We start from the raw sequence: 14,764 nt of genomic DNA on the forward strand, positions 1-14,764 counted from the left end.
CAGCCAGCACGTCACTGCTAAACTGCATCTGCTGCCAGACTTTTGTTTAAATTTTAAGTTGCTTAGTTTGCCCTTGAACTGTGTCTTCCCAGCAGGCCTTGACCAGCCTCAAGTCAGAGTTCGGAAGAGGTGAGGAAGCGAGAAAGGACGTGAAGGAGAAAATGTCCTTTCCACATTTGCTCCCCAGTCCAGGATCGGGGTACAAGAGGAGTAGGGCACTGCCAACATATTCTGTATAAACCACGCATGGTAGCCCGCATATTTAATCCCAGCAGAGGCAGCCTGGTCTACAGAGCGAGTTCCAGGACAGCTGGGGCTACACTGAGAAACCTTGTATGGGAAGAAAAAAAAAAAAAAAAGACAAAAGACCTAATTTTATAGGTGTGGGTGTTTTGCCGGCATCGATGGAAACGCACCATAAGCATGCAGTGCCCCAGGAGGCCAGAAGAGGGCATCCGATCCCTTGGAATCGGAGTTACAAACGGCTGTGATCGCCATCGAACCCTGGTCCTCCGGGAGAACGCCGGGGCTCCTAACGGCTGAGCCCAGTCTCCATGACCCACCCTCCGTGCTTTTTAAGACTCTGGGGGCTTGGGGACTGAGCTCGGAGTCCCTGAGGCCCCTTCCATGCCCAGCACTGCATAGGCGCTTCACTCTTGGGACCCAGCGCTCAGGCAGGCGCAGGCAGGAAGGTCGCAAGTTCGAGGCCACCTCCCCCGTCCGTGCTCCGCAGTCTGCCCCGAGCCCTAGCTCCTGACAACCAAGAGCTCCAAGAACCAGAGAGGTAAAGGCGGCGGGGACCGCAGGTGGGTTTCCCACGGCCGCAGGTGCTCCGTGCGGGTCGCGATGCTCGCCCGCGCACCTGGGGAGGGCTGGCTGCGCTCGTGCCGCGTTGCCAGGACACCTGAGCGGTTTGTTCTCCGACGCCGGGCGCTCCCACTCCTGACCGGGCCGCGGGGTGAGGATAAGGGGTGCGTGACCGCCCGACGCGGGGCTCAGTGGCTCCGCCCAGCTCCGCAGCCCGCAGCCCCCGCCACGCCCCTGCCCCCCTGGGTGGTTGAGTCTGCGCTGCCCACCCGCCCCACGCCACCCAGCCAGCCAGAGCGGGCGGGCCGCGGAGGAGGAGGTGAGCCGAGGAGAGGGGACGGGGAGGGGAGAGGGGAGGGACGGGGAAGGGAGAGGGGACGGGGAGGGCGGGAGAGGGGAGGGACGGGGAAGGGAGAGGGGACGGGGAGGGCGGGAGAGGGGAGGGACGGGGAAGGGAGAGGGGACGGGGAGGGCGGGAGAGGGGAGGGACGGGGAAGGGAGAGGGGACGGGGAGGGCGGAGGAGGGGAGGGACGGGGAAGGGAGAGGGGACGGGGAGGGCGGGAGAGGGGAGGGACGGGGAAGGGAGAGGGGACGGGGAGGGCGGAAGAGGGGAGGGACGGGGAGGGGAGAGGGGACGGGGAAGGGAGAGGGGACGGGGAGGGCGGGAGAGGGGAGGGACGGGGAAGGGAGAGGGGACGGGGAGGGCGGAGGAGGGGAGGGACGGAGAGGGGCCGGGAGGGAGAAAAGGGGGGGGGGGTGAGAGGAGAAAGGGGAGGGGAGGAAGAGGGAGGGAAAGAGAGGAGGAAGGGGAGGGATGGGGAGGGAGAAGGGGAGGACAGGGAAGGACAGAGGGGAACCAGGGAGGAAGAAAGGAGAGGGAAGGGAATAAGAGGGGGAAAGGGATGGAGGAAAAGGGGAGGGGAGAGGGTAAGAGGAGGGGAGGGATGAAAAGGTGGTGAAGGGGGAAGAGAGGAGGTGGTGACGTGGAGAGGGGGTGAGGAGGGAAAGGGGTGAAGGGGATGGCGCGGGCCCAGGGTGGCGTCCACCTCTGCTGAGGGGGATAGGCGGACTCTGCTGCCTCAGTTTCCTCCCTGCGCCGCGCTGGGTCCCTCCAGCCCTGAAGAGCGTCCAACTTCTGTGGCCCGCCCAGATACCACCACGGAGATGCCGGACGTGAAGGAGAGGGCGGCCCGAAAGCAGCCCGGCGCGGCGGCAGAGGGCGCCTCCCGTGAGCCCCGCGCGGGACACCCCAGGGAGGAAGCGAGCGGCGCCCAGGGCCACCGATCGCGTAGGTCCAACTGCCGCGGGACCTCGGCCGCCCCCAACCCACCCCTCCCCCGTAAGCACCGAGCAGCGGGCGTGGTACCCTCGGTGGCCCGAGCCCCGCGGATGCTCACCGGGGTCGCGCATGGGGCACCGTCTCCAGCCACCCCGGGGGACCCCGAGGTCGCCCGGGCGGTGGGTTTGTGGGCTTTGGGGCAAGGTAAGCCTCCCGGGGACCCTGGCTTCAGATGCTGCAGGGTTGCCCGTGGGTTGCCCGTGACGCTCTGCAGTTAGTGTAGCCACGCGGGGTCGCTGCTGCTTAACAAAATGACTTGAGACTAGACGCAGGTGCGCGGGGTTTGTTCATCAGTAAGTAGGAACCTGGGGCGAGCGGGGTTCTTGAAAGTCGGGGCTTGGCAACAGCAGTTCCCACGGGGGTTGTTTAAGACCATGGGTAAAATACCTGCGTGTGTAATCAAATTCCTGTATAAAAAAATTGGAAGTGCAGTTTTCTTTTTGGGGCGATCTGGATTTTTAAGAATCCTATTTTAGTCACGCGTTCTCTCCGCTCCTGGAGCCCCTCCTAGTTGCCCCGAATGTCAGGCCTCTTGTGGAGCGCGTCCCTGTGGAACTTGTGGCCGCTTCGTTGCTGTCAAGTTCTTGTTGAGGCCGTGGTAGCTCGGCCTATCTTTGAAGTTTGCTTTTACCTCTCGTTTAGCAGTAACGAGTTAAGTCTTTTTACCTATTTGATTGCGTTTTATTTTTCTTTCTTGTTTTTTTTTTTTTTTTTTTTTTTTTTTTGAGACAGGGTTTCTCTGTGTAGTCTTGGCTGTCCAGGACTAGCTTTGTAGACCAGGCTGGCCTCGAACTCACAGAGATCCGCCTGCCTCTGCCTCCCGAGTGTTGGGATTAAAGGCGTGAACCACCATACCCGGCCATATTTGATTGCGCTGCACCAGACATTTTGGCTGGAATAATTCAGAAGTGCTGCAAAAATGAAGGGAACAGTGTCACTTCACCTTTTTTTTTTTTCTTTTAAGATTTGTTTATGTGGGAGAGTGTTTCACCTGTATATGTGTCTGCACATCTTGTGTGTTCAGAGCGTCAGGTCCCCCGGGGCTGGGGTTACAGATATTTGTGAGTGCCAGCGATGAACCAGTCCATGTGGGAGGGCAGCCAATAGCTTACCCGCTCAGCTGTGTCTCCAGTATCTAATTTACTTTTTTTTTTAGTTCACCTTTTTAAAAAAAGATTTTATTTATTATGTATATAGTGCTCTCCTGCATGTACACCTGCAGGCCAGAACAGGGCACCAGATCCCAGTAGAGTTTTGGGTGACTATCCAGGTAGAAAACTGTCTCTGTCATCTTTTCATTTGGAAAGCTACCAACCTGCACTCCTGAGATACTCAGATAATCAAGTTTACTCCTTCTCAAGTGTCTGAGGGAGTTGAAGACCAGGTAGCTTAGTTTTACAGTGAGGCTTAATTGTTTAGGGGTTAAAGCGTTTTTAGGTCTAAGTAGGTCATCTAAGTTGATAATGACCATATGTGATGAAAACGTAATTTACATTCAGAATTTTAGATGCACCAAGATAGGAAAGATGTCTTCTTCAAGGTTGTCAAACACAAATAGCCAAAACACTAAGAATGCAACATTTATATAATTCCTGATTGTGTCATGGTTCTTCTTGCCATAGGTAAACTATTGTATATATATGTAACAATATAAATGTATATGTACAAAAATAAAATAATTAAAAAAGAAAAAAAGATTTATTTATAGAGCAGTGTTTTTGCCTGCATGTGTGCCTGCATGCTAGAAGAGGGCACCAGACCTCTTTATAGATGGTTGGGAGCCACCATGTGGTTGCTGGGAATTGAACTCAAGACCTCTGGAAGAGCAGACAGTGCTCCTAACCTCTGAGCCATGTCTCCAGCCCAAGTTGTGGTCTTTAATGCTAAATCTTTACTTATCTATGAAATCCTAAAACCTGGGCGCTACTATCTTAGGAAACCAAGTAACATTGGTGCTGCACATGAGTGCCTGTGTGCTAGCTGTAGGGAAGGCCCCTCTGGGCACTTCAGAGGCACAGGAAGAAAACCCTCTCAACAAGCAAGTGTTGGCTCATTTTTATTTTTTTGCAAACCACAAGTTGTTTCCTTGTAGCTTTGCGATTTTTTTTTTCCTAAGACAACTTTATCTTTTAATGGGCCCCATTTCCTGCCTTGCCCCTCAGTCCTCCGTGCATTTCCAGCACGCCCCTGGGGAAGTCCGAGTGCCTGGCGTGCTGGGTGGACTCTGAGATAACCTTGGGGCCTACAGGCGAGTGACCCTGAGTGGAGTCAGGCTCCTGTGGGTCGGCCGATGTCCACCCAGGAGTCCTTCCAATTACAGGTCTGACGGACAGAGGCCATGAAGTCTCCAAGCTCGACTGCCACTTGGAAGAGAAGAGTCTGTCTTCTAGCAGGTACTGGCTTTTCCATTGTCTCCATCTGGCTCCCTGACATCATCACTCTAGGGGCTGGGGAGATGACTTAGTGGGCAGAGAACGCTTGCCAAGCCAGACAAGTTGAGTTTAACCCCTGGTGCCCAGGTGTGTTCCTCCCCAATAAACAATAAGCTCAACTGTGTGTGACGTCATACACACACACACACACACACACACACACACACACACACACACACCCTGTAATCCTAGCAGGCAGATTTCTGAGGTGGAGACCAGCCTTGTCTACGTAGTGAGTTGCAGGCCAGTCAGGGAGGCCCTCTCTCAGACAAGCAAAGAAAAAAAAAATGCCAATGTATGTCTCCTTGAAAAGCGTGCTGACTGCCGGGGCATGGTGGCACACGCCTTTACTCCCAGCACTCGGGAGGCAGAGGCAGGTGGATCCCTGTGAGTTTGAGGCCAGCCTGGTCTACAAAGTGAGTCTAGGACAGCCAAGGCTACACAGAGAAAACCCTGTCTCAAAAAAGCAAAAACAAAACAAAATAAAAATTTACAGTCCAAACACGGAATGCCTTTTGCCCACCTAATGTTTAAATTTAGTTCTCTGTATGTGGGTGTCAGTTTATTCTAACAGTGTTTGTTGAAAGGATTTTCCTTTCTATATTGAATTATTGTCTTGTATTTGTTGTTTTGTTTAGATAGGGCCTCATATAGCCCAGGCTGGTCCTCTTGCCACTGCCTCTTGAGTGTGGAGATTATTTTAATATTCTCTTTGGTTTTTTGAGACAGGGTTTCTCTGTGTAGCCTTGGCTGTCCTGGGCTCACTTTGTAGACCAGGCTGGCCTCGAACTCACAGCAATCTGCCTGCCTCGACCTCCCGAGTGCTGGAATGCCACCGCACTAGGTTGAGCCAATTTACTTATTTATTTTTTAAAGATTTAAGTATACAGTGTTTTGCCTGCATGTACACCTACACACCAGAAGAGGGCACCAGATCTCATTATAGATGGCTGTGAGCCACCATGTGGTTGCTGGGAATTGAACTCAGGACCTTTTGAAAAGCAGACAGTGCTCTTAACCTCTGAGCCATTGCTCCAGCCCTGAGCCAATTTTAAGCCTGATTGGTTTGGAGGAGTCTGCTACATTCAAGTGTTGCCAAAAAAGAAAAAAAAAAGCAGGGGGTGGGGAGTGAATATTTCCCTGGATTTTATGGGTGAAAGAAGATAGTGACAAACCTTTGGCTGTGCACATCACCGCGTGCACACACACAGTTGCAAGTCACACATGTAAGGCAGGCTCACTGCTAGATTTGGGCTTGCTTCTGTTTTTGAGGGTGCCTTGACATCGCAAGCAGCCCTCAGTGAGTCGGCCCAGCTGCACCCCATGCCTTGCTCCTGGTGTTCTCTTTGGGGCTTAGATTCTGAGCCTGGAACGTTTTCTCGCTGAGTGAATTTTCTGTGTGTCTGACCTCCTCGTAGCCTGGAAGCCAAGGGCAAGGACACGATGCCCAACGACTTCTGGGAACACCTGAAAGAGCAGCTGTCAGCTGTGCCCCCGGACTTTAGCTGTGCGCTTGACCTTCTGAAGGAGATCAAGGAGGTGAGTGAGCCGTCTTCACCTGGAGAAGGGAGGTCCTGAGGCCAGCTCTGCCTCCCGAGCGAGGGCTGGGATTAAAGTTAAGATTTATTTTTATTCTCAGCACTTGGGAGGCAGAGGCAGGCAGATCTCTTGAGTTTGAGTCCAGCCTGATCTACAGAGTAAGTTTCAGGGCTACACATAAAAACCCTGTCTTTAAAAAAAAAACCACAAAAAATACAAGCAGATAAAAAGTAATTTTGCCAGGTGTGGTGATGCATGCCTTTATTCCCAGCACTCAGGAGGCAGAGCCACGGGGATTGCTGTGAGTTTGAGGCCAGCCTGGTCTACAAAGCGAGTCCAGGACAGCCAAGGCTACACATAGAAACCTTGTCTCGAAAAAAATAAAACAAACAAACAAATAAATAAATAAAAAGTATTTTTATTTTATCGGTATCGAGTTTTGCCTGCATGTGTATCTGGGCACCGTATGCATGCAGTGCCCAGGGAGGCCAGAAGAGGGCACTAAAGCCCCCGGTCTGGAGTTATAGGTGGGTGTGAGTAAGTACTAGGAGCTAAGAACTCTTTTTTCTTTTAAAGATGTATTTATTTATTATATGTATACAGTGCTCTGCCTGCATGTACACCTGCAGGCCAGAAGAGGGCACCAGATCTCATTACAGATGGTTGTGAGCCACCATGTGGTTGCTGGGAATTGAACTCAGGACCTCTGGAAGAGCAGCCAGTGCCCTTAACCGCTGAGCCATGACTTGTGAGCCTTGTCTCCCCTCTGCTTGCGTTCCATGTGCTCTGTGGAGCCCTTGGCTCCGTTAGCTTAGCATGCCATGTCTGCAGCAACTTCTTGGTCAGCAGCAGGCAGAGGCTGGGGTGTGTGTAAAAGGCTGAACGCTGGGGAAAAGGTAGCACCGGGCAGGTCGATACCGTCTTCTGTCCGGCCTGGCAGATCCTGTTGTCGCTGCTGCTGCCACGCCAGAGCCGCCTGAGGAGCGAGATCGAGGAGGCTCTGGACATGGACTACCTCCAGCAGCAGGCGGACTGTGGGGACCTGAATGTCACCTACCTCTCTAAGTACATTCTCAACATGATGGTCTTGCTGTGCGCCCCGGTCCGGGATGAGGCCGTGCAGAGACTGGAAACCATTGCGGATCCCGTCCGGCTGCTGAGGTATGACGCTTGATGACAGTCCCCTAGCCCGCCCCGGGCTCCCAGCTGGGCGGGGCGGGCGGACACTGGGGCGGCCCTAGTCCCTGGCGTAGTCCTCCCTGGCCCTGTTTGTTTTAGTCCTCCCTGGCCTGTTTACACTTTTCCATCAAGGACCCTTGGGTCATCGTCCATAACTTAACATGACTGTAGACAGAACCAAGCGTGTGAGCCATCGCTCCCCAACCGGTTCACACGCGCTGTTGGGGACGGCGGCGGCAGGTCTTCCTGAGTGTTTTCAAGTAAAAATTCAAGGATGAGGCTGGAGAGATGGCTCACAGGTTAAGGCTCTCCCAGAGGTCCTGAGTTCAGTTCCCAGCAACCACATGGTGGCTCACAACCACCTATAATGGGATCTGGTGCCATCTTTCTGGCCTGCAGGTGTACAAGCAGGCAGAGCACTGTATACATAATAAATAAATAAATAACGCTTAAAAAAATAAAATTCAAAGACAGCACCACTCCTTGCCTGACTGGAGAGTCACCACTTAGACGCTGGCTTGTGCTCACGGCTGCTGTTTCTTCCCTAGAGCCTTGCCCTGTGGACCTTGCAGGCCTTGCCGTCTTGGCACTAACCTCTTGGGCTCCTCCCACCAGTGGGCCCCTCCCTGTGCGCCGCCTTAGCCAGCTCTCAGCAGGACGGGCTTGGTGAAACCCGCCCCCCACCCCCCTCGTGGGCCCTGGCCTTGGCTGGCTGTCCTTCGGAGCGTGGCGTGCCTCAGTGGTCCTTCTGGGGTTCTCCTCTCGTGCGTTAGGGGGATCTTCCAAGTCCTGGGACTCATGAAGAGAGACATGGTGAACTACACCATCCACAGCCTCCAGCCCCAGCTGCAGGAGCATTCCATCCAGTTTGAGCGGGCTCAGTTCCAGGAGCGCCTCAACAAGGAGCCTAGTACGTGTGATGTGTGACATATGATATGACATGCGGGCAGAGGAGGGCGCAGCCTTGCTCCTGACCTTCCTGAAGGGACAAAGAGGCAGGGAAGGAGCCAGGCTCCTTAACCAGAAACATATGCTTTTTACGTTGAAACGTGGTGACTTAGTTTAGTTTTTTTAAAAAACATTTTTATTTAATTTAAATTTATGTACATCGGCGTGAGGGTGTCAGATCTTGGAGTTACAGACAGTTGTGAGCTGCCATGTGGGTGCTGGGAATTGAACCCAGGACCTTTGGAAGAGCTGACAGTGCTCTTAACCACTGAGCCAACTCTCCAGCCCTTAGTTTAGTTTTTTTTAAAATATATGGTCTCACTCTCTACCCTTGGCCATTCTGAAACTCGTTATGTAGCTCAGGCTGGCCCCAAAGTCACAGCAGTGCTCCTGTGGGCACCACCAGGCTCAACAGGAACAGTACTGGCTAGAGAGAATGCCCCGAGCCCTGGAGGTCAGATGCTTGCACCCACCTCCTGTTGCAGACCTCCTGGACCACACCACCAAGTGGCTCACCCAAGCAGCTGCAGAGCTCACTAGCTCCACAGCAAGTTGCCATGACTCCCCGGACTCTACCAGCGCAGCTGGCCCATCTCCCAGTGACGCGGCTGCCCCAGAGCCACTCAGTCCTGCGATGGTGCTGTCCCAGGGGTTCCTGAACCTCCTCATGTGTGACCCTGGGGACGAAGAGTTCCCTGAGGTAGGAGTGGGGGCGTTTTCCTTGTTTTCAGCCTTGAGCTCTGGCCAGAACCCCTCTGATGCCACCCCCCCCAACCCCCGCGTCCCCAGACTCTGCTGCCGGATAGAGCTCGGCTACAGGAGCTGGAGTCGCAGCTGAGCCAGCTCACCATCCTGGCCTCCGTCCTGCTGGTGGCCAGCAGCTTCTCTGGCAGTGTTCTGTTCGGTTCGCCCCAGTTTGTGGATAAACTGAAACGAATAACTAAGTCCCTGGTGGAAGACTTCAACTCCAGGTGAGCTGCAGACTGACATCTTTTTAAAAGGATAGGAAGGAGGGGAGGGGTGGGGGGGCAGTGGCCTAGTTGGTGAGGGGCTTAGCCTACCAAGCGTGACCTGCATGTATCCCCAATATACTTGGAAAAAAGCCGGGCATGAGTTGTCTGTGGTTGCACACCTTTAATCCCAGCACTCAGGAGGCAGAAACATGCAGGTCTCTGTGAGTTCACAGCCAGCTAGGACTGTGTAGAGACTCAGAGGAAGAAGCAACATCAGCCGCGGACACCCCCCACCCCACCCGGTGGTACCTGAGTATGTGGGCGCACACAAACGTAGATGGTGCAAAGCATCCTGAGTACTGGCAGGCCATGAGTTATTGCTTTGCCCCAGGCCACAGTGAGAGAGGCCCTCTGGAACATCTACAGTGTCAGCTTATTTCTGTAGTGATACTGGGGCTTACGACAAAAAAAGGGGAACTTTCCAGAAAGGTCGCTGTGCCCAGGGCCGCCTCTTGCTGGGTGGGTGATGGTGCCGGCCAGTGCCTATCAGTCGCCTTGACTGTACACGTGCTGAGTTGCAGCTGATGTCGACAGAGGGGACAGAAGACACAGCACATTTGGGCAAGGGGTGTAGCTGAGGCCACAGCCTTGATCCTGGCCCAAAGAACACAAGTGACAGGGTGTGACACTGGGGAAAGGTCTTTGTAAAGCCACATTCAGGTGTGTCCTGGGGACAGCAAGGCTGTTCTTCAGTGCTAAGAGGTTTTGTTTTTTGTTTTTGTTTGTTTTTGTTTTTTTCCTCAGTACACAGCACCATTTACAGAGATAGCTGGTGTTGGGAGGGTGTGGGGCCTATCTGTCCGGCTTTGGTGCTGACAGGAGGGCAGAGCGAGAGGTGGGACTGGAACCTTCCCCAAGTCCTTGGCCTCCTTTGCCTTAGGCGCCCTGGTAGTTTCTATGCTTCTGCAGAGGCTACCTACCGGGGTGCCTGGCTAACCCTGCTCTCCTACTGGGTGCCAACTAACCTGTGTTGTGGTCTAGCCCCGAGGAGGTGATGCACACTGTGACTGAGCAGGTGACCCAGGAAATCCACCAGAGCCTCAAGAATATGGGCCTTGCTGCTTTGAGCAGCGACAACACGGAGTCCCTGATAGGGCAGCTACAGAACATTGCCAAGAAGGAAAACTGTGTCCGCAGCGTCATTGGTGAGCACACCCGCATGCCCGTGGGTGCTGCAGGGGGTGGGGGTGGGGCGGTACAGCCATGGATACGGGTTTCCAGGTTGAAACTACACTCCTTTCCTGTCAAAGATGGACTCACTCTGGTCCTCTGGGAGGCCTGCACACAGGAGTGTTGTCCACCCAACCTGTGAGTCATGCTACTCACTGCTGTTTCTCTGTGTGCGGTCCACACACGCCCCGGCCAGCAGGAAACCCGCTGGGTTAGCTCAGAGAGCCTTTCTCTGCAGCACGGGCCCCAGTCCCGTGTTGGAACCTGGCCAACTGATTCCCAGCTTCAAGCCACCGGAAGAATCAGTTGAAGATTCCTCAACACCAAGTCCTAGATCGAACAGTGTAGCCCAGGTTGGCCCGGAACACCATATGTAGCTCAGGCTGGCCTTGCTCCTGCTATTTCCCCTTGCCTCTGGCTCTTGGGTGCTGGGATTACAAGTGTGAGCCACACCCTGATGCGAAGCAGTCTCCAGTACTTAGAGGCCCAGGAACCCAGCGCCCGTGAGAACGAGGGGGGCCGGTTCTCATCTGTGAGAGTGGCTCAGAGCGGCAGAGTGGGGGGACCCCCACCTCTCAGCCCATCTGGTTTCTGTTCCTTCTGTTCCTGCTCAGATCAGCGCATCCACTTGTTCCTCAAGTGCTGCTTGGTGCTGGGCGTGCAGCGGTCCCTCCTGGACCTCCCTGGAGGCCTCACCCTGATTGAAGCGGAGCTGGCAGAACTGGGCCAGAAGTTTGTCAGCCTGACGTCTCACAATCAGCAAGTGTTTGGCCCTTACTACACAGACATCTTGAAAACGCTCGGCTGCCCCGCCCAGACTCTGACAACGAAAGTGGGGTCTGTCTGAGGGCGTCGTCAGCTCGGAGCCCTGGCATCACGGACCCGGGAGAGAGGCCCTGGGTGTTCCTGAGGTGGCATCGCCAGTGAGCTGCAGAGCAGTGAGTCCCCTCTCCCCCCTGCAGCCAGCACAGCTTGTAAACACCAACTGGCCCAAACCCGCTCTCTAATAAACTCCTGAACAGCAAACCGAGGCCAGGCCCTGTGACTCCGCAGTGCTTCCCTCTCGGGGCCTTGTGCCCCCCCCCCCCGCACCCCCCCCAGTGCGCGCAGGTGACAGATGACAGCCAAGATGCCCGGGTGCTCTGGCTGTGGTCAGGTAAGGGTAAACTGCTTTCCTGGAACCTTAGTGCTGCCCAGACAGCCAGGAGAGGATACTGCAGAGAGTCCCCTGGAGGCCTCAGGTGCTACAGCAGGAAGTCAGGGGACAGCAGGAGCCCTAGCCTCTTCCAGAGCAGGTACTGCAGGAAAATGATGTTGGCTGCCAGCAGCACCCATAGCCACCAGGTCCCGTCTTCTCTCACTGCCTCAGGCTGAGTAGAGTTGGGGCTGGGCCATTTAGCTCTGCTTAGCCCTGGTCCCATCCCCTGGTCCAGTTAGTTTTTCTGTGGTCTCATCACTAAACTGTAGAATACCCGCTAACCATGGCACTCACGCACACGTGCGTGCGTGCGTGCGTGCGTGAACTCAGATGGGAGCCGACCCCGTTTCCCCTCCCTTTGCTAGTGTGGGTGGTTGGGCCATGAGTGCCCCTTGCACCAGACCCACATCAAGTGGGGCACTGTAGGGAAGACTTGGGCTCACACACCTTGCTGTCATGGTGGCTTACGAGCACACCGGTCCCAGCCAGCTTTGTGAGGAGAGTGCGCTGTTCAGAGCTGGTCCTTTTGTAGAGAGGGACTTGTGTGTCTTCAAGCCAGCAGTGGCCCCCTTTCCAGAGGCTGGAGAGAGCTGAGGAAGACACAGTTTGGGGACAACACAAGGGGGTGTCTGAGATCTGTTGGCCGGAGTGTGTTTCTAACTGATAGCCTTGTTAGATCCGTGACCCAGAGTTCTCAGTCTTGTGACAGTACAGCCTCAGTGGAGGCCCAGGAAAGCGACGCGCTCAGACAAACAGGCTGCAGTTACTCGGTTCAGTTTCCAGAAGCGCACATTTGGGCTGCCAAGTGCCTTGGTCCATCACGATTTCACGATTGTCTGGAGTAACAACCCACACCATACAAATTTTGATTTTTTTTTTCCTCCATGTTCTTCCCCGGGGAAGCAGCAGGAACCCCATCTCTACACAGCTAAAGCACCATTCTGTGTTGCCCATGGGCTTGAGGGCATTTTTTGTTCCTTTGCTTGGAGACAAGGTCTCACTGTGTGGTCCTGGCTGTCCCGGAACTCCCTCTGTAGACCAGGGCGGCCTTGAACTGGGAGGCTTGCCTGCCTCTGCCTCCGCAGGGCTGGGGTCCCAGGCGTGCGTTTGCATTTTTAGGTGTGGTGGGTATAGAGTTTCCCGTTAGAGATTATGGTTTCGCCCGTGATGTTGTACACATGGCATGACTTTAGATCCAGTTTTGTGACCACAAAAAAGACGACAGTAGTCAGTTATCCCTACTCTCTGTCCTTTAAACCAGGCAGGTGAGGAGCTGGAGAGATAGCTCAATGATTAAGAGCACTGACTGTGCCTCAAGAGGTCCTGAGTTCAATTCCCAGCAACCACATGGTGGCTCACAGCCATCTATAATGTGATCTGGTGCCCTCTTCTGGCCTGCAGGTGTACATGCAGACAGAGCAATGTATACATAATAATAAATAAATCTTTATTTAAAAAAAACCCAGGCAGGTGGTGCTCAGCTCTCTGTCTCAGTGGGAGCTGTGTTTTATATAAACACTGCTTACTTGTGTGGTGGTCTGCCTGCGTGAGGAATGCACACCAAGCTCATGCATTGCCCACAGAGGAGGATGACCTCCACAAGTGATGTTGCCAATGGTCATGGGCTGCCGTGTGAGTGCTGGGACCTGAACTCAGGTCCTCTGCAAGATCAGCAAATGTTCTTAATCTTTGAGCCATTGCTCCAGACCCTATGTAAATATTTTATATAAATGATGTTTTATATATAGAAACATAGCATGTAGTTTTCTGATGGCTTCTTTTTTCAGGGGAGGTTTGTTTATAGGTTTTTGTTTGTTTGTTTGTTTTTGCTTTTTTGGTTTTTTCACGACAGAGTTTCCTCTGTGTAGCCTTGGCTGTCCTGGAACTTGCTTGGTAGACCAGGCTGGCCTTGAACTCACAGAGATGTGCCTGCCTTTGCCTCCCAAGTGCTGGAATTACAGTGTGCGCCACCATGCCCGGCTGCAAGTTATATTCTTGTTTTCTAGTTGATGTTAGCAGTGCCCAGGCTGGCTTTGAACCTGTAGTCAAGCCTCAGGCTCCAGAGGGCTAGGGCTCTGCCCTGCCCAGCACTGTGATGGTGGGCCCGCAACGTTACAGCCAGTTTTTGGCCTTTCCAGTCCTGTGGTCCATATGTTTGTCCTTAAGCCAGGATACTAACCATTTATTACAGCTTTGTAATTAGCTTTTGAAATTGAGAAGTGTGATTCTTCGGCTTGGCCTGTTTCCAGGACTAATTACTGTGATTATGTCCTGCGCCTTGGTAGATTTTTAGTGTTAGCCTGTCCATTGCTGCTACAGGTAGTTGAGAGTAAGTTAAAATTTTATTTGAATAAGAAAATGTATGTGGGCTGGGTGCAGTGGCACACACCTTTAATCCCAGCACTGGGGAGGCAGAGGCAGGCGGATCACTGTGAGTTCGAGGCCAGCCTGGTCTACAAAGTGAGTCCAGGACATGCGTGCAGTGTCTGAGGAGATGGGTCCAGGGCATCGGATTCCCGGGAACTGGAGTCGTAGATGGTTGTGAGCCACCATGGTGTGCAGGGGATGGAACCCAGGTCTTCAACAAGAGCAGCCAGTTCTTAACGGCTGAGCCATCTCTCCAGCCCTTGTAGTTTGGATTAAGAACAGGTGACTGCACTGAGTGTATCTGAGGACTGTTCTCTCAGCACTGTTATGTCTGGCCTTACACTGTACTGCCACCTTTTTTATTTTTTGGTCATCTTGGGGACTGGACCTGTGTTTTGCCCTGGCTAGGCAAGCATGCCACGGCCGAGCTCCCCACCCCCCTAGCCCGTATGTTTTACAGATGTCACATGTCCTTGGCTCTGACTGTCCCGAAGTGTTTCTCCGGTGCTGCTGCAAGTGTAGAAGTGGGTGACTTCTGCTCCGCCGCTAACGCGCAGGGGTAGGCCTGTGGATCTTGCTCCTGAGCTTTGCTGGGTTAGGTGCATGCCCACGTGTGTGTGGGAAGTGATATTGTTCTACACAGGATCACGTGGGCTTCCAGAATAAAAAGTCTGACGTCTTCCTTTCCAGTTTGCCTCTATGCTGTCTTCTTGCCTGGTTGATCAGGTTAGGATTTGTAGTTCCCTGTTGCGAAGTGGTGGAGCACAGGCA

At 53.8% G+C, this 14,764-nt stretch overlaps 1 protein-coding gene across 5 annotated transcripts; it reads left to right on the forward strand.

Moving 5' to 3' along the window:
* Nucleotides 1-511: 511 nt before the first annotated feature.
* Nucleotides 512-11,454, forward strand: TCP11 (t-complex 11). Of its 5 annotated transcripts, none has more exons than XM_084752318.1 (10): nucleotides 512-806; nucleotides 1,959-2,147; nucleotides 4,468-4,540; nucleotides 5,998-6,118; nucleotides 7,059-7,279; nucleotides 8,071-8,207; nucleotides 8,731-8,945; nucleotides 9,035-9,216; nucleotides 10,240-10,403; nucleotides 11,043-11,454. In XM_084752318.1, the coding sequence occupies exons 2-10, from the start codon at nucleotides 1,973-1,975 to the stop codon at nucleotides 11,273-11,275; spliced, it is 1,521 nt and encodes a 506-aa protein (XP_084608444.1). In that variant the 5' UTR covers nucleotides 512-806; nucleotides 1,959-1,972; the 3' UTR covers nucleotides 11,276-11,454. The 5 variants fall into 5 exon arrangements, with proteins under 5 accessions (XP_084608444.1, XP_084608443.1, XP_084608441.1 ...); XM_084752317.1 differs by having other exon boundaries at nucleotides 512-784; XM_084752315.1 differs by lacking the exon at nucleotides 512-806 and adding an exon at nucleotides 958-1,126.
* The last annotated feature ends 3,310 nt before the right edge of the window (nucleotides 11,455-14,764 follow it).

The sequence above is a fragment of the Acomys minous genome, assembly GCF_964271855.1.
Source record: "Acomys minous genome assembly, chromosome: 13".
NCBI classification, from domain to species: domain Eukaryota; kingdom Metazoa; phylum Chordata; class Mammalia; order Rodentia; family Muridae; genus Acomys; species Acomys minous.

Excerpts from the sequence above, each read along its gene's own strand:
- TCP11 (XM_084752318.1), top strand. The coding sequence starts at position 1,973 with ATGCCGGACGTGAAGGAGAGGGCGGCCCGAAAGCAGCCCGGCGCGGCG. Across the intron at positions 2,148-4,467 it reads CCCCAACCCACCCCTCCCCC|GTCTGACGGACAGAGGCCAT; the intron begins GTAAGCACCGAG and ends TTCCAATTACAG. Across the intron at positions 8,946-9,034 it reads GGGACGAAGAGTTCCCTGAG|ACTCTGCTGCCGGATAGAGC; the intron begins GTAGGAGTGGGG and ends CCGCGTCCCCAG.